At 43.9% G+C, this 25,498-nt stretch overlaps 1 protein-coding gene across 2 annotated transcripts; it reads left to right on the top strand.

Moving 5' to 3' along the window:
* The first annotated feature begins 62 nt into the window (after nucleotides 1–62).
* On the top strand, nucleotides 63–25,062 carry pid1 (phosphotyrosine interaction domain containing 1). 2 transcript variants are annotated; one of them, XM_076100947.1, is made up of 3 exons: nucleotides 63–177; nucleotides 8,402–8,548; nucleotides 22,386–25,062. In XM_076100947.1, the coding sequence occupies exons 1-3, from the start codon at nucleotides 148–150 to the stop codon at nucleotides 22,863–22,865; spliced, it is 657 nt and encodes a 218-aa protein (XP_075957062.1). In that variant the 5' UTR covers nucleotides 63–147; the 3' UTR covers nucleotides 22,866–25,062. The 2 variants fall into 2 exon arrangements, with proteins under 2 accessions (XP_075957062.1, XP_075957061.1); XM_076100946.1 differs by lacking the exon at nucleotides 63–177 and having other exon boundaries at nucleotides 7,784–8,548.
* Nucleotides 25,063–25,498: the final 436 nt, after the last annotated feature.

Here is a 25,498-nt window from a genome sequence, read left to right as displayed (position 1 = left end):
CAGCCAGGCGGAGCAACACATCCTTCATTACCGACCAGTCCAGATTGAAGGAGGACAGAGAGGAAAGCGAACAGATGTGATCCGGACTACGAAAAGAGAACAAGCTGTAGTTAAAGACGGAGAAACCTTTGATAGCCTACTGCTAATATGTGGCAACCCGCGTCGGAGCGATTGCAGGTAAGATCCCAGTGTGTGTGTGCGTGCGTGCGTGTGTGTGAGACGCTTATTGTTGACAGGGCAGCAGTGAATAAACGGTTCAGCCGTGTTAACGGTCACTGAAACCCGCCGTGCTGTGCGCGGCTCCAGCCTGGGGAGACTTGCTACGATTGCCGAGCAGCTACAGATGTTTTGTGAGCACCGTCTTCTCGCTCGAGATCTTGTTCAGTCGTCTTCTCAATGCGAGCTTCGAAACAACCGTCGTTTTCTTTGCCAATCTCTCCGTCTCTCTGTGATACGTTTAAATGCACCTATTCACGTTACGCAAGCCCGGGGGGGGGGTGTACAGTGCAACAATTTGCAGCTCCGATGCATTCCTGTGCTAATCTACCGCTGGGTATTTTTCCTTAAAATGAACACGAGCATATTCTTGCAGTGCGTGAAAACGGCTGATTTTGGCCCACAGGCCTGTTTCATGCAACATTACCGTTACACTATAACCTCCTGAGCCCTCCTCCTCCTGTTGTCACTCTATTTCGCCCTCATGTTGTCACATCAGGATGATTTAATCTACAGTTTTACGCTTCATTCACGTGTGAAATCGCTGCAAGAAAAAAACAAAGCGCAGGCCCCTGGGTAAATTACCTGCGACCGGTTAAGAAATGGAGAAAAACAACAACAACACAGTAAATGACACGTAGTTTGATGTCCATGGGGCAAAGCCGTGCACCGAGCCTGGCCTCACGTCTCCTAGCAGACGTAATGCTCTCCAGATGTCGGCCTGCAGATCGCCTGCCAAGTGAACTTGCACAATCCCTTCTTCTGCCCAGGCGTCAAGAAGATGGAATCACGTATTATTTAAACCGAGAGTTCCGGTGCTCAGATGTGGGGGTTAAGGGGCGGGGTCTGCGTGACCACCCGACTCTTCGATTCATTGAAAACATCCAAGTCACAGGTTAAAGGTTGACTGAGCACATTTTTTTTTTTTTTTTAACTGACTTTCTGTGTCAAGCTCAACAAGTGTCATTCAGTCCCCATATATCTCACATGCTCACGTGGCTCCCTGCTTAAGTAAATGTGGTATAAGTGAATCATTCCAGTCACTGCACTTTGCCAGGTACCCCTCACCAAACAGACAAATAGCATCATCAACAGTCACGTGGTTGCAAGGTTGAAAAATAAAAATGTGAGGTGAACTTGTTACCTTTCCATCAGTCTTCGTCTACCCGTCTATAACCATGTGCTGGACAGTGGTAGCCCGCCCCTGTCTCATATGTTCACAGTGTGTTTTTTTTAGATTTAGGCATTTTATTGCCATCTTCAGTCCACCACGTCCACACACTTGGTGCTAAAACAGAACTTACTCAACCCTTCATATTGTGCATCAGCGCTGTACTGGATTCTCAACAGTTTATGGGGGGGGGGGGGGGGGGTGCATCACGCATCGTCTCAGGGTGAATGAGTTTACTGCCATCACACCTGAGAACCATTCGGATTCAGATTCTGAAAACCTTTGCACGTATTAAAAAAGAGTAAGCAAACCTTTATAGTCGCATACTTGAAGATCAGTTTACTTATCATGGGGAGCGTGACTCTGCCTGTGAGACCAGTTTGGGGGGGGGGGGGGGGGGGCCTTGAAGACTATAAAAAACAACAATAGGGGGCATGCTCATAGGGGGCATGGAGTTTGGGCATTGATGGCGAGTTCATTTATTCAGGATCCATCTTTTGTAGAAGTGCAATGCTCGCTGGAGGAAAAAACAAATCAGGTTGGCGTGTTTTAAAGAAATCGTACTTTTGATAACCGCCGCTTTTAGGCTTTTGGCTGGTACCCTCCACCTCATTTGGGTCAGGAATGGGGGGGAGGGTGGGGGGGGGGGGGGCGTTCTAGAGCTGAAGAAGGTATCGCTGATCCGGAATGTACCAGTGTTTATTATCTTCTGTTTTGTTTTCATTCACTGTGGCATCCGTCCATATTATTCTCACTTGTGCTGTCCTCTGTTGCCATAGCAACACCTGATGTCTTGCTGCATTTTTGTCTCAGGCTCAGGGAGGAGGGGGGGACGGGGGGGGGGGGGGGGGGGCTGAGGAGATGCAGGTCGTGGCTTCGAGTTAGGCATCAGCAACGGCAAGCTGCTTTTATATTGACATTCTGGAGCGTTTTAGAAACCAAAGTGTGTGTTTTTGTCGCGATGCCGTGCGTCGGTGTTGCATCACGGTTTTCTGTCCGTCTGTCTCTCCGTGTCCACTTCCCCATCCTCCCTACCTCTCGCTGACTACATGCCTCAATCAGTTTTTTGGGGGGCCCTTCCTCCCCAGGCGGAGGCCATGTCAGTTCAACAACAGATTGCACAATATGCAGTATAGTCTGGGCAAACATGCAAGTTGGCAGGCGGGTTAAGCGTGCGTACACACACAACAAGCTTCCTTTCTGAGTATCCCTAGAGCTTCCAAACGTGTTTTTCGCTCCGTCAGCAGCTCTTCTGTTAGCCGTGGTTTCCACAGAGTCACATACTTTAATGTGTGTGACTCTGACAAACAGGGCTGAGCACACGAAGAGATGTGGACCTGACAGTAATAAACTGACTGAGGTCAAACATGGTGGGAATCAGCCGCTGTCTGTGCACCTTTACTCACTGCGGCCATCTCCGCCTGCCTTTATTTGTTTCTGTCCCTCGGTCTGTCTGTCTGTCTCTTCGTCTGTCTGAGGTTGCTTTGTGGCCACAGCTATGTTGTTGAGACTGTGGCCTCGGCGGCAAAAGGAATCCAGACTGGCACAAAATTCCCATGGTTCCTTCTGTGCTTTTTTTTGTTTCAACCAGCAACATTTGCCTCTTGTGAACAAATTGCTTTTGGCTCTTCGGATTTGATGTATGGGCAGAATCTCATGTTAGAGGTTGCAGAAGTTAGCTCACATCCCTCAAATACTAAATAAATGTGGACCTGAGCGGTAAACATGCTGATGGAATATCCAACGCCCATCAGGTTGCTGGTTCATATGGACATAATCCGCACACATATTTTCACAAATGTTCCTAGTTTTTCGTATTAAAATGGGAAAATTATGTAATTGATCAATCAAGCGCCAGAAACTGAATTGGCAAGGCAAGTATATTTGTGTAGCACTTACGTAGCACATTTCTTACATTAATACATTACAAAAGAAAGAAAAACCGCACAAAAACACCGAAATGCCAAAATAAAAGAATGGAAAACCTACAGAATAGGAGGGCAAGATAGTTCAGGATGCGTATTTAACATTCAGTCAAAGGTGAGAACACAAATGTGGTCAAAGTTGGTGCAAGTCTAATATGCTCTGAAGTTTGTTCCAGCTCTGTGCTGCACAGTAACTACGCTGCGTCTCCATGTTTAGTTTGCACGTTCAGTCGCTACCTGATGACCGTAGAGGGTTCATTGGTTAGGACATCTCTTGTTCACACTGTACACTGTTTTCTACCTGAAAGAAGGTGAATAATAGAACATATTTCAATTTAAATTGTAACCGGTTTTGACAGCGGCCTGTTTTAGTCATCAGCAGGTCTTTTTCATGTGCGCTGGCACGTGGAGACCATTTAAGATGTTGCGGTGGGTTCATTGTTTACGTCAGAGTTGTTGATGTTTTTACTGCCAGACAGAAATTGCCACCCCCCGGGTCTGAGGTTTGGGTACTTTTAATACCCGCTTCCTCCTACAGAAGTAACCCACCAATCACGACATCCGATCATTGACCTTCTCCCTCCCACGCGCCCGCTCAGACATATTTCCTCTCATAAACTATCCCCGGATCAGAGGGGGTTGGCAGTAAACACATAGAAGGGACAGCTTAGAAAGTTACACTGCCCGGTCCCTGCCATGCCATGAACTGGAGGGGGGTGCAATCCTACGTTTTGGCTTTAGGTAGTAACTGCCACCACACGCTGAGTGAACCTCCTCCTCTTGCTCTACATGGGGGGCCACAGCATATTCCTTCAATCAGGTAACCGAAGTGTTTGTGTGTGTGAGTGGCGTCTGGCGGGACGGAGCCGGTTGTCAGTCCAGAGTGACGCAGGTTTTGTGCCTCTTCAAAGTAAAGGCATTGTTTGCGGAGACGTGGTTTGTTGGTTAAACTGGCCTCGCTTTGAGGATCACATTGATGAACCATTCATTTGATGTGGAACTCTAGCCTCTGTGCTGTTTACTCACTGGCAAATGGCAGTGGTTTGATGCCTGTTGTTTTGTATGCAAGCTATTTTGCTCCGGCTTTACTGTGTACCATGTGGAGGCACAAGAAGCACTATTGGACAATGTTTGTATGAGCATGTCCCCATTTGGTTAGTGTCTTAGTTTGTTACTATTCCACTGATCAACAGTGGCAGTAACTTCCCCCCCAAAAAAACGTAGCAATGCGTCAGCAAACGGCGGTGAAAAAGAAAACTGCCAGCAAGCAAACAGGGATGTAAACAAAGCAGGTTCGGCTTTGCAAATGTTTTGTTTTGGGGTTGTTGTTGTTTTTTTAAAGAAGGAAATGCATACAACATATTTGTTGGACCCCTAGCATACACACATTAACTTTTGGTGAGCAACACTAAATGTAAACAGAACTTTGTTCGCAAGAGAACGCCACAGGGCGCCTTACGTTTCGTCAGCTATTACAGGAGGAGCGATGTGCGGCTCAAGGCGCGACGCTTGATGCTTCTTGTTTGTGGCGCTCGATCGTTGGGACTAATCGTGAGATTGTGGCTTCTACGCACTGACTGTCATGGTTTGGCTCCCTGAACATGTAGACCAACCGGGTCAGCGGGGGTCAGCGGGGGTGACGCCAGGCTGGTGACAGTGATACCGAATATTCTGTTGAAATGCACAGTAGAAAGTTTCTGACAGTCGACCATGGCTGACTTTTGAAAATGAAAAGATGCGGAACTGATGAGCTGGTTTTCTACCAGTGACGTCCTACTGTCTCGCATTCTGCCAACAAGACCCACAACATCTGGTACGGAGCTCATACGCACTCTTTCATCTTCCAGCTAGCCACACATGTGTTCGGGTTGGAGTATGCAGATGTGTCTGAGGCAGGCTAAAATGTTGTTGAGAAAAGATGTTCAGTCTTGAGGTCTGTGTTAAGCTCCTCGCCGTACATTACATGACTTACCACTTTTTCAGGATGAACCGGTAGCAGGTTTATGTATCAAAGTGGTGTATTTTTTCAGATTATCATGCTCTTTAGGCACAGATCATCTCCCCATTTAGCCTCTGCTAGTTCCTTAACATTGTTTCCAGCTGTTTCCTACTGTTTTGTCGTGATCACATCCTTGCAGCCTCTATTTTGTGTGTCTCAGTAGGCGTGGCAGAGGTCTGTTTTTACCCTGTTGTGCAGTGTCTTCGCGTGAGATTGACCCGGGAACCTCTTTCCTGTAAGAATGCTCCCTCAGGGGGCCAACAGTTTAACTCACCATCTGTGACCTGCTAAGCTCATCACTGCAGGAGGCAAACTCTCCCAAAGCCTGTCTGCTTGATTTTCCCATGGGCGTGATTTACATATTTGTAAATGCGCAATTCCTCATTTTTTAAAAATTCCTATAGCATGTGTACTTGTGCTGATGACACTTGCGATTTCCGGCAGTAATCGGGGACATACATGGAGAGCAATCAGTCAGGATTACCTGGCAGCGCTGAGTCTGTGGGCTTTTACCTTGGTCGTCCGCGCAATTTCTAAACATCCGTACTACTCGCAGAAAAGAAAAAGTTAGGCCTATGTACAAATACAAATTGTGGGATAAAGTTTATTGGAAGTACTGTTTTTAAGCAGATACATATTAATGAACCCTGAGATCCATAAAATATATATAACTGAATTGTTGTTCTGGTTCTGCCCGGCCCGGACAAGTTCCTTTTTATTGTGACTTCTCTGCGCTATAAATACATGTTAAATGCTTGCAAATGACCGATTGGTTTGATTGGGTTTACAGCAAGTCTAAATATGTAAAGAGTGGAAGTAATAAAACTTAGTGAGTATAAATACTTGATCACCTATCATAACAGGGACCATTGTTTTGAGATTTGGGGTTTTTCTCGTGATTGCAGCCATTGTTGAGCATTTAGGTCTGAAGCGTGGACCAGATCCTTGTCCTGCAACCAGCTCAAAAAACCGACTCCGTCCACACTGCTCTGATGGCGGAGACCGGTCCAAGCTAAAGTCAGAAATAGAATCAATAGCAGCAGTAACTTGATGAGGAGACTGTTGAGACTTGAGAAATAAAATAACATTAGAATGCAGTGAAAATATTATGAATAGAATTCCAGCGTTACTCCACAAGCGGCCCTCCGCTCAGGCCTTTTGCTCCTGGTGGGGGGTGGAGGAGTTGGGAAGCCCACCACAGACACCACCCCCCCCCCCCCACCTCTCTCTCTCCGTACCGAGGCCAACCGCAGGAATGTGAGCCGCTGTCAGGAAGCTGTAAAGTGCTGACGCGGAGGTCAGCGAACGTTTACACACATGTGGCTTTACTTTCACAACTCCATCTTGCTTTTTTCTCCCATTCTCCTTCATCTGCTCCTTGTTTTTTTTTTTTTTTTTTCTTGCCTTATCTTCCTCTGTCCTGACAGCCCCCCCCCCCCCCACCCCACCTGGGGTTTCTGCTAAATTGGCCATAAGTGTGTACGCACGATTTGAAAACCTTAAAATGATAGTAATGGTTATGAGGACTCTATGGAATACTCTAATATTGTTATTATTGGGTAGCGGCAGCATAATTTAGCCAAATGCCAGGTATTTGCAGTCCGATGATTGTTTCTGTCACAGGCGGAATACGAAGCACCAATTCTAGGAAATAAGAATCCGCAGGAATGCTTTGAATTGAATATGTGAAACATTTCTACAGAACAATGCAGCAGCGTTGAACACAGAGACTGGACACCAAACCAATTTCTGGAAGTTGATTGATGTTGTTCTTCTTAGCTTTTGCCAAACAAACCAACCCTGAAGATTGATGGTACCCTGTTTTGGCAGGATTGACTGTTTTCATCGCCTGAAAATGTTCAGCATCTGTTACAAAAACAGACAAGTCCAACATGGAAAACAGCTTTGAAGTGCCAAAGAGAAGAAGAAATAAAAGTGAATGGAAGCATTTGTAAAATATAGGCCTAATCTGTATTTAACAGGACAGTGGCCACTCTAAGGAACATTCTGAGACATCCAACAGAAAGTGGATAATAAAGGGACTCGCATACAAACAAGAATGTTTAACACGTTCACCATCTTGTTTCAGCATTTAATGAGCAGTAAGCACAGCAGAGGCTGACGTCGGTAGTTTTGCAGGTATTTGGTCCAAAGTGTTCTAGAGATTTAAGATTTGACCTGATCGATGCCGCTAGATCATCAAAATCATTATGATTCATCCTCTGGGGACCAGGAGTATGTGTACCAAATTTCATAGCAGTCCATATATGACTGTTATTTCAGTCTGGACTGACCATGCCGGTAGCATTGGCTAAAAAGCATGCGAGTTCGAGTCAGAGCAGGTGACCGTGTAGTTAAATGTAATCCACAGACTTATACCAAAGCTGTTAAACTTGTGTTGCAAAGAAACTACGATGAAACAGAAAGTCCTGATTTCATTAGCTGCTAATTTATTTTGTCTCAACTGTTTCGGGAAGCGCAGAAATTCCACAGGGCCAGATCCACCATGTGGTTCTGCTCGGCTTCAGGAAACACTGGCCGTGGACTGTAGTGTGAGAGCAGGCGGCGCTCCGCTCTTGTTTTGACGGAGGTGGCGAGGGGCAGAGCTCCCTTCATCTGATCTTCACATTCCACTTTAAAAAAAACAAAAAAACTCACACACCATCTCACTTCCAGCCCTCATCTCCAGTTTTCACCACTGAGATTTGTTAAGTGTGTGTGTGTGTGTGTGTGTGTGTGTGTGTTCTGTAAATCTGGAATGCTCCTGCCTAGAATTTCATACTGCTGTTTTTTTTTTTTTTTTTTTATATATGTACGTCAAACGAAAACTGAAAACACGATATCCTGATGTCTGTAAACCTTTGAGTCTCGTGAAAGTTTTATAGAGCACCAAGCAGATTTATTTCTCCCATCACATATGTATACGTATGAATGTTGTATACGTTTGGACTCAGTGTCAAAAACTCTAAAATACCCATGTTGTGGAGGTTGCATTTATTTTTGGTAAGGAAACTGCCGGCTTATAGCTGTGTGATGCTGGTTGGAAGTTTGCCTGAAGCACGGTGTGTACGTCTCTCTTTTCTCCATCAGCACTTTCAGACCATGCTGAAGACCAAGCTAAATGTGCTGACGCTGAGGAAGGAGCCGCTGCCCACGGTGATCTTTCACGAGCCCGAGGCCATCGAGCTCTGCTCCACCACACCGCTCACAAAGGGCAGGACCCATGCTGGATACAAGGTAGGGTCACATGAACCCGATAATCCCAAAATCCAGCCCTGTTCCCGAACAGTAAATCTATAATAGCATTAATAGAACCATAATCCAACTGTTTTTCCCTTTTTTTCCCCTTTTTTTTTTGGACACACACGTTTAATTCATCAACACACAAGAGTGAAGTTTGAATCACATCCTTTGTTAATTAATGTGAAAAGTGTGTGCATGTGGTCTGGCGTGGGTGCCTTTTGTTTTCATGCCCTCCCCGGCTCTAGGAAGTGTCAGAAAAATAGTTTGATCCAATGAGCTGTTTGACTCGCAGCCTTATTCTCTTTTCTCCGTCCTCGAAACGGAAAACAAACGGGGCTGCAGATTAAAATACCAGCCGCGCTCTGGTATTACACACAGCACTTACAATCCAAAGTAACTGATTGGGTCTTTGTGTAGCTGCTTGCCTTGTGCCACAGCACTGTAAGTAGAACAGATCGACTTGAGATGACTGTGGGCTCATGTGAGACAACTGAAAAGTAACTGTGTGGGTTTTCCTTTGGAGGTTAAATGTTGGTTTTGGTCACTTTACCATAAACAAGAAAAGGAGTGGAAGCTTTCAACTAACTAAACTACGCATTTCATGTCTGGCTGTTGCCACATATCAAGTTCATTTTCAGGTTCATACTTTTGGGTTTCTACTTGAACCAATTTACATGATTCAATGTTTAAAAAAAAAAAAAAAAACCTGTATTCACCCACTGTCTGCAACTCCTCGTTTTAGCGCCTGTCGCTTTAAGCCCCTCCTCCTGAAAAACCCAATAAAACGGTTTATTGCCAAGTAAGTTTTGTGCATAACATTAAACACAGTGCAATAGTATAAGACATGATTGACAAATACAAATTTCAACATTTTAAATACAATACACAAGCAAACAAACTAAGAGTATGTTACGATACGTTATTAAAGTGTATATTTTAAGATTGGCTTGCGAGTAAAACATGGTGCACCTTTGCAAAGGTAGTTCTAAAGCTGCGGGTGGAGATGCTCCGATGGGGGGCATTATATATTCTAATGAGCCTGAATCAGACATAGGAAGGGGAGCCGAATCTGAATAGCCTGTTTAAGCACATGTTAGGCAGCAGAAAAAACAGAACGGGTTGTCTCATTTTACAGTTTTACAGTTGTTAGGCACTCCTGATGCATTTGTGCACAATCACTGAGAAATCTGTTTATCTAGAGCCAGTGTTTGGTTTGTCCCTTCTGGGCTACTGTAGAAACATACAGTATATTGAAAAACGCAGTTAAGAGGCCGAAAAGTGCTGATTCCTCATCATCTTCCCAAAAGTTGAAATGAGAACATGAAGTGAAAGTCAGTTCGATGACCTTACTGGCAGAAGAGAGAAGTTTGGTCTGCTGGGAGAGAGAAATAAGTCCACATGGCGGGGGGAGGGGGTATTTTCTTAAATAACAATATGATTCATAAAATGCCGTGATATTCCAAAATGAATCTTTAATCCAATTAATTTAAATGAGGATACATCAGGACACCGATTATATCGTCTGTGTTGAGACCTGACAGATGACAGCTTTGTTTAAAAAAGAAAAACAAAATAAAACATTCCTTATGATGTGATATTGTTGATGCATTGTTTACTACAACGCGCTGCACCTGCTCTTCTTGCTCATCCTCATGTCCCTTAATAAAGACAGCTGTTATCCCGCCTGCCCTTGTTAAAGTGCGTCTATTTTACAACTATTGTAAGACCTTTTTCCTCATCTGGACTTGGTATCCCTCTCTCATCTAAATGAATCACTGAATCCCAGCATCCTCTTCTCTAACCGCCGCTCTTTCCAGCGTTTCCGAGAACGCCAAAAGCCGTGTTGCCATGGATGCCACTACAGCTATTCAGCAGAATACCAGCCTCACAAAAAAAAAAAAATCCATTTCCCTCATCTGTCTGCAGCCTCCTTATATGCGAGTCCTGTCTGCCTCGTCGCCTGCATCTGTTGGCTTGTGTAACTTCCTGTCTGAGTCACTACCTGCCAGTCTGCATATCTGTGTGCCCACCTGTTTCTGCCCCTCTGCTTCTACTGTTGGACCTCAAAGAGACATTATTTTCTTTTCAAGCAAACATTATTTAGACAGCACATTTCTTTCGAGGTGGAAGATAGAACGTAAATAAAACCCAATTTAAAACGGACACATAAATGATCCTCCTGGGATAAAAGCTCCTTACCATTGCAATATCTCTAAAATGATAAAATCACGGGAGAAAACTAAGCAAACACTAGTCTTTTTGCACTCCTTCCTGCTTGTTTTTAAACGCTACAATACACTATGATACCACTTATTATGCTCATGCGGTGTTTTGTATTCCCCTCTCTTTCATTTCTCACCCCTCTCACTCTGTCTCTCCCAGCCCCCAGTTGTGACCCCCGTTTACAGGCAGGCAGGAAGGCTCGCTGAGGCCGGCTGTCCCTCTGCCAAAGCTAACAGCTAGCGAGGATGAAAGGCCACCTCTGATTGCCCTGCCTGGCCTGCTGCCGTCAAAGCAGTCCACTTCACATCCATTGAGAAAAAGTCCTCAATGCACTTTACAGCCGTGCCAGCTCCACAGTCATACTTCATGACCAATGATGAAATTACTTTGCAGTCTGCTGAAAATACAAACAATACGACGTCTCACTCGTGATTTCTTTTTTTTTTTTTTTTTTTTAGTCTTGTCTCTACTTTCCAAGAGTTTAAAAAATAGTAGATAATCACCTGATACTTTCCCTGTTCACATGTCTCTGACAAAGGAATATGTGATTCATTTTGACTGGCTTTATAGCCAAATTACATTGTCATAGAAGTGCATGCTTTTTCATGCGGCCCCCTTGGGTATGCCTATCTTGCATACAGTAAATGAGCACACAAGTGTCGGATGCACGTCCACCTCACATTTTGTAGCAGCCCATTGGTGAGACGTTGTGTAAACTGTAGAAGTATTATCACGGATGTGGAGTGGAAACAACCCGTCATCCACAAGAATCTCCCTTTGCCAAAATGCTACGAAAATATCTTATTTGTGTTGAAGTTGTTGAAGAGTGGAGCTAAATTTCCGTTTCTGAAGATACAGGCCGTCAGTGTCGCAGGCGTGGCAACTTTCTTGCTAGTATTAGCAACTTTTGTCTTTTATTGGAAAATATTTGGCAAAACTTGGCTGGTTTTTGGGTTGGATCATTTTTAAAAATCTACTTTTTCGAATCGTACTCTGGCTAGTTTATCAAGACTACTAACCCTAACCTAACACAAAGACTTTCTCTGAATCTTGAATTCACAATTTTTTTGAAATTGTGAATTTGAAGCTAAATTTCTCAGATGTTTCTTTATTTAGATTTTCTTTTCTAGGTTTTAAAACTGGTTTGGCATTGTTTCATCACACCGAGGAAACGTTGCACCTTGGCTTAGCCTTGAAGATGTGATTGACAGTGATTTGACTAATGACGGTTGACAGAACGTGACTAAAATGCCTTTGTCACAGTAGGAAAAGTGTAAAAAATTAAATGATAGTAATGGCTAAAACAGTTCTTAGTCACACCTTTGCTTTTCCTGGTATGGCAAGTCCAAATGTCTGCTGTGAAAAAGACAGTCAGCAAAACCAAACCAGTGGTAGCGTGTGATCCTCCCACACTGACGTAATTTACACTACCACGTCTTTATCTAATCTCTGAGGCAGAGAGGCCTCGTGTCTCTCTGTACTTGATATTCAGATGTCAGTCAGTGAACTGGACGCACCGTATTCTCCAGTGAACAGAACACACAGTGATGACATTTAGATGATTAGCAGCCAGAGCGAGATGACCGGTGCTCCCACTGTGCGTCTGTGTTTTTGACTAATGGATCCTTTGTATCAGTGATTTTCCCTTTCTGTGTGTGTGTGTGTGTGTGTGTGTGTGTGTGTGTGTGTGTGTGTGTGTGTGTGTGTGTGTGTGTGTGTGTGTGTGTGTGTGTGTGTGTGTGTGTGTGTGTGTGTGTGTGTGTGTGTGTGTGTGTGTGTGATAATGTACAAACATTCCCGGATTATTCCCTGCTAAACGAGGAACTCTTCACACCTCAGTGTGTTTCAAGGTCTCGGGAGTAGGCCTTGACATGAGAATATAGGAATGTCCACAGTAAGCATAATTCAAAGTAGTGAAATGCACGTTTGTTTTTATGGAAACTGGAGGTTGTTCAAAGGCAGTCTGGGTTCAGGTTCAGGTTAACTGGTGGAGGAGCCAGACTAAGTAGCGGTTCAGAGCTTCCCTCAGATCCAATAACCGACCCAGGCACTGGACAGTGAGACATGACGCTGTCTCAAGTTTAGCCTTCAACACTGTTATCTCTGTGGTGGGAGTCAGCAGTTTAAAACGTGTCCAATAATCTTAGACCCGAGCAAAGTAACTTCTACAGAGCTCCAGAGTACAGGCATTTTCTTGTGTTTCTTTCTTACCCCAAGTTAGAATCTGCCAGTGCCACTAAAATGTTCTGTGTTTGCACTGGTGTGACTATGATCACGATGGCCTGACAAACATATGACGTCTCTGGTATGAGTATGTATGTAGGCTCTGCCTCCAACAACATCTTTACAATGTTGCACAAAACTTTCTCTGTGCAAAAATCTGGACTAGATTAACCACAGCGTGCTCTGTCGGGTGGTCCTGATGGGCCTCGTGCAAATTTGTGTGCGTGAGACCATATTTTGTGGCCAGAAAAAAAAAAAAAAGTAACTCCACCAGTGTCACTAGAGTGGAAAGTGAATGTTTAAGCTTAGACTCATTTTATTGCCATCGTTGGGAGTATGAAGAATCTAACCTAATGGAAGGGGTTAGGGAATGTGAAAGCTTCTTTCATATACACTGAGGTGCTCCTGTCTTGACTTACAGTGAAACACTGAGTCTCTGTTTTGTACTTACACACACACACACACACACACACACACACAGCATCGTCATCTCACCGCGCAACACAAACAGCGCTTTAAAAAAACAGAAAAGAAGAAAAAAAAACCTCATCCATCTTCGAATGCCGTGGCAAGCGGAGCCAGCTGCACTGTGCTGATTCAATAAGTTTAGAGGAATGTTAACAACCTCTTCAGGAATGCCGCATTCCCAAGCAGTGCATTCCCAGTTATGTTGGGGGGGATCCAGACGCAGGGGCCTCCTGAGGGAGAACACCAGGATAGCCTCCATCTCTGACAGTGGGACGGTGGTGTTTCATCTACAGAACACGCTGTATCATCTTTATATTGGGCTCAGTAACTGTCTCTGTCAGGGTCATGGTACTGAGTAGACAATGCTGTATATTTGGGGTCAATACTATACATATATTGATATTTTGGATGTTAGAAAATCTTCTTGGAGCATCTGCAGTGAAATATAACACCCATTCCCAAAAACGGATTAAACCAATCGGATATAACATGTTTATTAGTGAGATGTGTATGTGCTGGTAGTTAGATTTAGCCAGGCTAGCTGTTTCCAGTCTTTGTGCTAAGCAAAGCTAACCCAAGCTAAGGCTGCTGGCTGTAGCTTACTGTACCAGCATGAGAGTGATATCAATCTTATTATCTAACTCTCTGCAAGAATGTGAATAAGCGGATTTCTTAAAATGTTGAGCAATTCCTTTTAAAATGAGCTTGTAAGCCTTAGGACTGCACGAATATGCTAAAGTGTTGATCAGCATAAACTTCCCATAGGTCACAGTTTTTTCTTTGTTTTCTGAGTTACAAGCTTGCTTTCGCACACTGATAATACCAGGTATTTTTCTTACTTTTGGCAAACAACATAAGATCGCCACTGCCAGATACAAGTCCCACATGTTTCCAAAGAGTCAGCCATTTAGTCATGAACAAAAACAACCGTATTTTTCTCACTGACAACTCATCTCGTGCCATGTGGAAAAGAACACAAACTTTTACTGTTTGGAACATAAAATGCGTCCATGAGGGGCAAATAGGAAAACACAGGAAGACAGCTTGAGAGATAGACTGTTTGTTTTGTCTGCACCACCAGTGTGTCATTGGACCGGCGTCTGGGAAAGTGCCTCATGCTGAAACAACGGGTTCCAGAAGTGTAGCTGACTATTTCATCCAACAGGACCAGAACTGCTCTCCTCAACAAGTGCCTCCTTGTTCGGCTCTCAGTCCCTCTTCCTGTCATCTCGGCCCCCCTTTCTTCTTCTTTCTCCATGTTCCCAAAGCCTCTCTCCGTGGGGACAGGTATCTCCTCATAGATTCCTCTCTCCTCCTCCTCCTCCTCCTTTTCCCAAACCTCCTCCTCTTTTCCTCCCATCCCCTCTGGTCCTTTCTCTGCTGATAGCCAAACCAGCTGTGGCTCCAGCTGCCCAAGCTCTGCACCTCTCATACACACATGCATGCCTGTGTGCTTACACACAAACACAGTCTGGAACGACACAGACAGACACATAGACAGTGTGTGCTGCGTGTGCGTGCTTGTGTGCGTGTGTGTGAGAGGACCAGGATGTTCCTGTCTCTCTTCCCACAGGCTCGCTTGCTGGACTGCGGATGTTTTCTCTATCTCCCTCTGTGTATCCCTCACTTTCTTCTGTCCTCCTTTTGCATACAATTACTTTCTATCAGCTCTGCTGTCAATCTGCTCACGACAATAACTTTCTCTCTCCGTCTCCCCATGTATGTCTGCTTCTCCTTTGTCATGCCATCATTATGGTTTTTAAGGCATTGTTGGGTTTGTGTCCTGTGACTCATCAAAAACATGTTAAATGTTAAAATCTGTTTGCCTCATTTATCATTAAACAGAGAAAGCATTGTTACTGGCATGTGCTTAAAAGCGGTGGTGGCAGAGTGACTTTGTTGGCATGGATGTGCTACAGTATACTTTATGTTTTTAATGAGTAACAGTTGCAGTCTCTTGCAATGCAGAGACAACTTAATACTCCAGCATGTATTGAACGTATTTGCACAACCTCCCCGGTGATTTCTAGACATGTCTCTTATACAGATGGAACGAGACCTTAGGAACTAGAGCAATCACTCACAACCTTCCTGGCTCGTCTCCCAGTAAAATCAGGCAATATCTACTTGTAAACCCCAAGAACAGGTTATGTATGTTATGAGCAGACGTTTTTCTTTGTCAGATTGTTTCATCAGAAGGATTTTAAGAGGAATGTGAAGATGCAAATATGAAGATTTCACAAGAAAATGTAGCAAAAGTTTGTAAATGTCTGTCTGCATATGGGTGAGTGCAAGAGGGTAGAGGCGTGGAAGGTGTTTGTGGCATAAGCAACAGCGCTACCGCTAGTGAGCTAATCTGCTAGCATGTTTACTGATGGCTGTGTGAGCTGTTATTACAATGTTAACTTTTATAAACCACACTGGCTGTGGGTTTGCTGATGTTTAATAGGAGTTTTTTTAGGTTACAGTCGATATATGCCACTAGGATTTTTTGCTCAAATTTAGCTTTTTTCCTCTTCCTTATCTGTCATTTCCAATCTACAAAACTGCAAATATTTTTTTTGTACAGGTTAAACATACAAGACACTACAAGTTATTTAGGGATCTTAAGAGATGCTGGTAGGTGGGTTTGTGAACAGAGCCAGGCGAACTGTTTCCCTTGTTTTCAGTCTTTGCGCTAAACTAATGTAGCCGGCTGCTGCCAGTAGCTTCATACGCACAGCGTGCAGACATTTCAGCGGTTTCAATCCCCTGATCTCCTTCCTCTGCAAGGAATCAAAATAAGCGTATCTCCCAAAATTGTTTCTTTCAACTTCTTACAGGACACAAAGACAAGTTAGCAAGGCTACCAAGAACTAGTCCATCAATGACTTTAGCTTGCAGGCCGTAGAGTTTCCCAGTGTAGAAGAGAGAGACGGAAAGAGACTAGAATAGGAATATCTTACATAAACAAAGAGTCAGTAATGGTGGCCACATGTCTCGCCACACATGCAAATGTTTAACCACGCTGCTCCCCTCTCTGTCTCACATTCACAAACACTTGCACTCCATTTCTTTTGTTTCTGTCCATGTCCTACAAAGCAGGTACACGTACACATGTAGTTTTCAGCAATCCAGTGGATAGTTTCAATTTCAACGTCCCTGTTGCCTCACTGTTCTTCTGTCAATGTTTGCTCCATTTCACTTCGTAGCATTCCTTCCTTTGCAGGCTTATTTTCAGTTGGTCGGTATAACAATGTTAACAGCTAGCTGTAGGAGGGGTGATGAGGAGAGGGGGGGGGGGGGGGGGACAGATGCTGGAAAGTGAAACTGGTGAAAGAGACAGAAGACAACAGAAATTCAGAGATGGGGGAGAAAGAAGAGAAACACATGGAGAGTTGAGACAAGGGGGGGGGGGGGGACTGTAGATCTCTGGAATGATTTAAGCCGCCCCGCCTGACTTGCCAGCACTGCGACGACTGGCGAGCAGGCCGCCAGAGCAGAGAACAATAGACGTGTTCAGGTCTGGGATGGATGGACTGATGGATCAGTTCTTAGTCAGAGCTGGAGTGGTTCGCTTCACACGCTGCACAAACACTGACTCATGCAGGCATCTGTAGTTTGGCTTGGAGATCCTGACTGCAGCTCATCTCTGCACCGCGTCCATCAGTCCAACCTGAATCACGACTCTTCTCCGCCTGGAGCATTTAGGATGATTTGAGTCAGCGGGTCAATTTCACTGCTGTAATCAAAACCTGTGATTTGTACTTTTGGAAACCATCCTGGTGTGTTCAAACACTGTAGCTGTTAAAAGTCACCCACTAACTTGTCTCAGGTCCGCCTCTGCAGTTCACTAGCTTCCAGAAACACCGATTGTTCACTTGTGCTTCTGCGAGCGTTTGAGCGCTGCTGCTTTGAGGCCTTGTTTTCAATTCAGGTATTCAGCTGGAGTCAGAAGTTACATAAAAATGTGTGTTTTCTCTTTTGATGATTATCCACATATCTCGCCGGCTTCTTCTATAATGTTTGCAGACAAACCAAAACAAGATTTAGATAATGTGTTATACAGCTCAGGCTGTAATGGTGTTTTTTATTTGTATTTTATTCTATCAGAGTGTGTTTGGTTTGAAGTCTCAACCTTTTCTTTAAGAAAGGAAGGATTTTTTTAAAGCAACTTCTCCATTCTTGGACAGATTTCATATTAAATGTCATGTCTGCTGTTGTCTGCCAGATTGACTGCCTTTATACAGTTTTTTTTCAAGTTTCAACTTTTTCTTTTTTGAAGCAGTAGAGGCTTTACTGTTTCCATGTGTACTCCCTGCAAATTCAAAATATCCCTACTTCACAAAATTGGCAAGTATTTACTGTAATGAAGGTAATACATAATGTTTAAGAGGCAGTGCTACTTGCCCCCCTCCTGTGAATTCAATTGTTCCTGACACGCATCCCCCTTTACTAGTGACACATCGAACCATTTGCCTTCAACCTCTTTGACTGGGGAAAATAATAGTTTTCTTTGATATTGCATCATAAAGCTTTGATTTATTACCTCAAAGCTAGAAGACAACGACGACTGTCCAGTCGATCACTGCCACTTACTCAGCCGGTTCCTGACAGCATCTCATGTTTTGTGATCATTTTAACTCCGGTCTAACTTCATTGCAGCTTCAGCTTTCCTGCAAGGGTCCCACTTGTCTATTGTTTGTGTATTCCCACGAAGGAAAGCAACACCTCAACAAAAACATCCATGAGAGGTGCTGGGTCAGCGGATCTAGTCTCTTATCATTCCTCAGGATATAAATGTGTGTATTTCAATGGCACCTTTCTAGTTTTAAACGCTGTCACTCTTCACTGCTGTCTCATTGGGAGTGTCTCCAGGGAGCACAATTATATAGTTTATGTCCATTATTCTAGCACTGGTAGTTCTGCCTGCGGTCATGATGGTTCTGCCCAACGGCCAAACACTTTCAGTGTTTCACATGGATTGGATTAACAGTACGTTTTGCTGCTTTCAGCAAAACACCACATTAATGACACAACAGCCGTGAGTCACAGCTGGTGTTTGTGCCACATATAATATACATGTGAAAACCATGACTATATTTGAACATATATTTCTGGAATTATGGCAATATACTGGTGCTTATTTGGCATATAAGTTGAACCTGTTCACATTTTGTTGTCTATCCAGCGCCATTAATCAGCACCCGAACCAAATATACTCCACATTTAGTTTCACAAATGCTCAAAACGTTCATCTTTCCTTATAGAGATGCTATGTTCTCCTACAGACCACAGTTTAATAGCAGGTGTAAATAGGCTCAGTGTCTTAGCCCTGAAGGAAAACATGTCAATACTGCTGAAATGGCTGATTCAAATACTGCAAACCAAAACAAAACGTATCCAAGTCAAGCGTTGTTAGTGGTGTATCTTTTTTTCTTCTTTTATGAACAGCCTTATAAGCAGTTTTTTATTTTTCTATTTCTATCTGTCCCTCATCTTTCTGCTCAGGCGATGTAACAATGTCCTCTTCAGCTGCATGTTTGGTTTTGACTTTGAGGAAACAAACTCTAAATGTTTGCTGAGTCTGGTGTCCTCCTCACCTCACACACTCCTCGCTTATCTTTATACACACACACACACACACATCTACCTGTTCTATACGAGTTTATTTCGTTTTCTTTCTTGTCTGGAATGTTGATAGTTAACATTCAACCCAAACAGTTAAAACTGTCCAAATGTGCCAAATCAGGCCAGTGTGTCTACTATGCTCGTCTCTTCTGCATTTTTACTGTCCTTAACATATCCTTTGGGTTTTGGTTTTTATTGTACAGATAAAACTACCTAACGGTAGTGGATACACCCGTCACTAATGATTGGTTTAGGAAATAGAACAAATCTTTCCCTTGGAGAAAAGACATCAGACTAAATTCAGTCTAGATATCAAGCTGCTGCAACTCTTCATCTTGGCTCTTTTTCCCAAGTTGTGAACATAGTTTATTTAACCTGGCACATTAACTAGATCACTTCCTAATTTTCTAACACCAGAGACGGTAGAGCAGACATGCATAGATTGAGAGAAAACATTAACTGCCTTTTTGTGTTTTGGCCCGCTCACAGCTGTTGTAAGAGAACAAAACCTGGCAACGCAGTCAACCGTCATTCAACTAGGAAGCAAGCAATCAGTAGAAACGATCGCAGTTTAAACAAGTAACTCGATATCAAAATAGGAGAGACAGGGGGAAAAAAAAGAAGTGCACAATGACTCTTTATTGCTGTTTGACACACAAACTGTGGATGGTTGATTTATCTTGGCATAGTCTTTGGATTTGTTGGCTTGCTGAGTGACTGACCGCCTTTTGGCTGCGAGACGGTGTCAGTGTGGTCGACTAGCAAACCACCCTGCCTCCAGGCTGCTCGTGCAGACCCGTGGTACTCGGCTGAATGATGGATCGGGTGCAAAGGCTGTATGTCCCACCCCTGAGGTCACCACTAATGAAAACAAGGCTTGAGGAGGCAGCTGCTTTCACCTCCTGGATCTCTTACCTCCTGGATCTCTTACTATAGGAAACTGGGAATCCATGTCATCTTGCGCTGTAATCGGGGTTTACCAGGGCCTGATCCACCATAGTTGTAGCATACCAGTGTTTTTTTTATATATATGGAGCAGATACTACACATGCTACTTTAAAGTAGAGTCACCACCAAATCAAAAAGACATTTTGGTGAGATATGCTACTTCTGTTTATTTACCAATCCACCTGACTGTCACAGGAAATATTATGTATTACCATGGTGCATCCTGACATGATTTCAGTTAATGCGCAGAGTTGAAACATCTCTGATGTTGGCATTATATTTTATTGTTGCTTGTGTTGCTGTCAGGCTATATACAGTAACATCTCTTATTTTTCATAAATTGACCTTGCAATAGGTATGTAACTACCCCTAAAACCACAAATTGTCGTTATACATTCGTATTAATAAGTGAGCGTTAGCGTTGTTGATACATGTGTTGTTTTTTTAATCTTTGGACAGCCAGGATGGCTGTTTCTTCCTGCTTCCGGTCTTTATGCTAAGCTAGGCTAACCATGTCTTTTCTCCAGCCCCATACATAACACATAGACCTAGCAGTGATATCTATCTTCTCATCCAACTTTTGGAAAGAAAGTGAATTGTGGAAGTTGAAATATTTTATATGAGAATACATTTTCCAGAAATACATTTCTGATAATTTCTATTTCTCAGTAGCTTCCTCTGTCTCTACCCCTCGTGTTCTCCATAGCTTTCATTTCCTCTTTCTTTTAAAGAATCTTTTATTATTTTAATGGGTGTGTTTGTTTGTAATTAAACGATATTGGTGCCAGTTTTTTTAATCTTTTTTTTGCAGCTTAATGGTAAATGCTACACCGGCCCTTCATAAGACCTAACTGCCTGTCTAACCAAGAAGCTGGTCTAAGTGACTGGCTGACTGTTCTACATGCTTATTCTGAAAGATCCCATTCAGTGTAACTCATAGCAGAAAATGAGAGCAAGCAGACGTAATGGTTGCAGACTAAACAAAACTTGTGAAAGAAGAGCCCGTAGTCCGATCACGTGTTGATTAAAACAGGACCAGGACAACTGCTTTGTTGACACATTGACATATGTGCACTGAGACGTGAATGAAGCAGGTCACATCTTCTACAAATGTTCCAGGCTGTTTGTTATATGATACGCATCTCTCCTTTAGTATTCACACTTATCATTGCACTCATGTCATCTGCAGCCATGTGTGCTGCATGTAAGCCAGCTGTAATGAACTTATGAGAGAGAGGAGTTTTCCCCTGCCCCAGTATAAACACAGACAGGAGTAAAGACTCTCTTAGTGTTTGACTCGTAGCAGGCGCCTCCTCTGTGTATTTTTATAAAGCTATAAAGAACACCATGTAGAGAACGTGCACAAGTCAGCCATTATTGCTGGACCGCTCTCCAATTGGCCACGTTCCCATAGAAAACTCCAGCTTTGTTCCCTTCTTAACTCTCTCTCCTCCTATCCCTCTCCATCTCCTCAGTCTATCGCTCTTCTGGTATGCAGCGTCATTACTATGGTATTCTATGTTCCTTGTTGCAGCTACAGCTCAACATAGTTTGTTTTTTTATAGCAAACACATCCCTGTGCATGTCAGCACACTTACCACAGAATCGGCTGGAATCAGATAAGGCTGTTATCACTACAGTGAGACTTAACGCAGTCCAGTTTCTTTTAAGGTTGATTAAGCTAAAGATGCATATGAATAGAGGAAGATAAAGACCTGTCTAGTAGTGATTTGGACCATTCTGGACCCTGATAACAGCTGTCACATTGCATGGCAGTGGCGTCTGTAGTATCTTGATGTTAAAGCTGAACATACAGAGATTGATTCTTTGCAGAACTGTTGAGGTTGATGGTTGAATGCTCCTTTCTGTAGATACTTAAATATTAGGCCAGGTCACCCCGGTGGACCATTCTTGGCCCACTGTTGTCTTCAATTTTGCATCTTTCTGCTCAGTCAGGTGATTCAAAACCATGATGTCCTCTTCTATGCAGATGACACTGTCAGATGTCTGTAACAATTTTCAAATTGTTTCTTAAAACAATTGGTTTTTTTCTATACTTATTAAGAGTTTATTATTGTCCCTGTGTCTGTTCCTTGTAGCTTTGTTTGCTTTATAAATAGTCCTAATAATAGGACTCTTTCAGTATGACAGGGAGCATTCCCATTTTTTATATTTCTACGGTAGTTTGGATCGCATCTCTGTTATTTTTCCCTTTGCAGCTGACATCTGCACATTCGGTTAGAAAACTGCAGTTGTAACCGTAGTAGTGTATTTGTAGCCAACTGCATGTTTATGTTTGCTAAACGTGGCATTGTTGGAAAAGACGAGTCTGATAGTATCTGTGCGTTTCTTCCTACAGGTGGCCTACCTGGGTAAAGTGACAATCTCCGGGACCCAGTTTCTGTCGGGCTGCACAGAGTCGGCGGTGGTGGGTCTAGTGGAGCGTCGTGCCCAGCAGCAGGGCAACTCCCTGCTGGAGATCCGGCCCTTCCAGGTGCGCCTTCACCACCTGGACGAGCACGGCGAGGCCTCGGTAACCATGGACACCTACCAGGTGGCACGGATCGCTTACTGCACGGCCGACCACAGCGTCCGACCCAACGTCTTTGCCTGGATCTACCGGGAGATCAATGACGACCTGTCCTTCCAGATGGACTGCCACGCCGTCGAGTGCGAGAACAAGCTCGAGGCCAAGAAGCTGGCGCACTCGATGATGGAGGCTTTCCGCAAGACTTTCCACAGCATGCGCAGCGACGGCCGCATCCACAAGAGTGGCTCGTCGGACGACTTTGCTGAGGACTCATCCACCCCGGACGACTCGACCCCAGACGACGGTTGAACTGAATCTCACCTAAACTCCTGATCCCCATCCTAACAGAGCGAGGGGTGACTGGAAGGATGGACAGATTGCCTGCTCTCTCTCATTCTCCCCTTACTACCCTTTCTGTTACCAATTTGGAAGAAAATTAACGGACCCTGTGAACCAACACGCCCAGTATAATGAAGTAGCTTTTAAATACTGTAAAGGGAAAGTATATGAAAAAAGGAGTTACTAAAGACCTACATTTACATACAGGGATCTCAAAGTGCCACCACTTTGAATGAATGGCCCTCAAAGACCCACAGGGCCCTCTCAAGCACCTCTGTAATCGCCCTCAAGAGATTGACTTGACATTTCCATCTTCATTTCCAACCACTGCGTCACTCCTGCACTCAGCAGAGACTCTTGTTTGTGGTTCCGAAGCGTTTCACCCAGGAAACAAACAGAGTTTAGTCCCTGTTCTTCTGACCCCAGCTCATGACAACCTATTGCTACTCTTGCCATGTAGGGACCCAGCAGAAATAGGCCGGTGGCTTGTTTCGGGTCCCAACCCAGAGTTTATGAGACTGTTGGAGCACATTAATTCTTTAGATGTTTAATTATGTGCATCTCTGTTACAATGCCTTCGACCTTGGTAATAGCACATGAGGATGTGAAAGAAAAGCTAAGCCTTTAAGCACTATTCATATCATCACTATGGTACCTTAGTCCAACCCCGAAATTATTTGCCGGCATGGCTGTTACTCATGTTGGACAATGGAGCCGGAGCTTCTACCGCTGTCTCCGTTTTAATAGGTACTTAAAGATTCGGAGTATTGGTACGGCCCCTCGGAGGATATAGGTGCTACATGGCTGTTACATTTTAGAAGTTCTCACTGGGCTGAAAGCCCGGGCCTGTCTGCGACACCTTAATCATCCACTTCTGTTTTGAGTATACCAAAATTCAGGCTGGATTTTGCCTATCAGATTATGTGCCTCACTTTCCTCTCACATTAGTTTGGTCTCTTACCCAGGTCCCTGTGTGTGTGTGTGTGTGGCCATGTGTGCGTGCCAACCTTTTTTTCTGTGTGTGTGTGTGTGTGTGTGTGTGTGTGTGTGTGTGTGTGGGTGTAATTGCTTACTTCTGTACTTTGTGTATATGAATGTACACGTGAGCGCTTGCATCTCTGTGTGTGTGAATGAGAAAAGGTAAGGGAGGAGGAAGATTAGGGGGAGGGCGGTTTTGACCGATTAGCTGGAAGACTTCTCGCCCCGGAAGCATCCATTTTGATGCTTAAGGAGGCGTTTTAAAATCAAGATATGGTACTGTGACCATTTGCCACGTTTTCTTACTTTTTATCTCTTATGAAATGAGAAACAGGAGAGTCTCAATGTGCCAGTCGCTGAGGATGTAGGACACTGAAACACAGCCGTCCAAGATAAAAGACTGACACCTCCTGGCCGCTGCTGAATGTATGATGAGTCCAACGTGCTGTGAACGTCTCGCGCCGTCGCCGGTCACTTCATTCTCCCCGTGATCTCCTCATGCGATCACAGACGAGCTGTAAGGGACAGTCGGTGACCAGTTTCACTCTGCTCTGCTGCCCTACATCGAGGCACCACTGTGGGGCAAAAACTCCTCAGAGCTCCACGCCTCTTCTTCTTCTTCTTCTTCTTTTCTAGCTGGACTGTATTGAACAGACTGGGCGCTTTCAGTGGAAATGGTCTTCGGTCAGTGACCCAAACAGAATGACCAGGTGGCTCTGGTCCGCACACACTCAAATATACACACCTGCATACAATTATACATAATGTACACACACACATTGTATTTGAATATTGCTCAATAAGCTTATGTAAATACAAATGTATCACTTTCCAAATATTACAGCATAAATGTTGATAGCTATTTTAAATAATAAAACAAATGTTGAGAACCATCATACGATACAGAAACAGTGTTATAAAGCCTACTGTGAATAATAATTGGAGAGCCTGATAGCGGTGGCTGTGCGTGTGTGTGGAAGTGATTGTATGCGTTGGGAAGAGTGGTGAGGGGGGTGTATGGACATGTCAGAGGGGGGAGAGTGTTTATAAAGCTGTAGATTACTGTGTCATGTCTGTCTGAAAGCTCAGACGCGCTTTAAATGTTTGAAAAGTGTTACCTTAAGTGTTTTCTATACAGTGTTTGCAAAGATCAAGAAACAGTTGCATATAAAGTATTTACCAAGACCAAGCACTTGATGGTGTGGTTATGTTTCGTCTCAAATCAACATCTCATGTCTCCAACTGTCACCAGATCCCCGGCTAGAAGAAGTATTCATTCTTTAAAATCTGTTTAACTTACTGGATTCCCTGCTGCGGCTTCATGTGGGAGGATAAATACAAAGCATGTTCAGTTTCAGAACGAACAGAGCGAGTAACCAGATGATGCTCTTACAGGGTGCCAGGACATATGTAAAGCATAACCACACATGTTGCAACGCACTGGAATGTGACTTTCCTGCAACTATTCAAGGTATATAAATCTGTTTTGATGTGCTTGAGAAATGTTTGATTTGAAGCCACAATCTAACACAAAAGCTCTGTTTTCATGGGATCGTGGATGTTAGAGTGCCGATGGGGCAGAAATGTCGTGACCAGTGTTTGAGCGTCTCACACTTCCAGTACCA

Source organism: Anarhichas minor, unplaced genomic scaffold (assembly GCF_050575085.1).
Source record: "Anarhichas minor isolate MPS153535 unplaced genomic scaffold, ASM5057508v1 ptg000026l, whole genome shotgun sequence".
Lineage (NCBI taxonomy): Eukaryota > Metazoa > Chordata > Actinopteri > Perciformes > Anarhichadidae > Anarhichas > Anarhichas minor.
This window is presented reverse-complemented; position numbering and strand designations above follow the sequence as displayed.

Bases quoted from the DNA above. Each gene is read 5' to 3' on its own strand.
- pid1 (XM_076100946.1), top strand. From the start codon at position 8,243: ATGTTGTATACGTTTGGACTCAGTGTCAAAAACTCTAAAATACCCATG. The intron at 8,549-22,385 runs GTAGGGTCACAT...TTCTTCCTACAG, and splicing joins GGACCCATGCTGGATACAAG to GTGGCCTACCTGGGTAAAGT.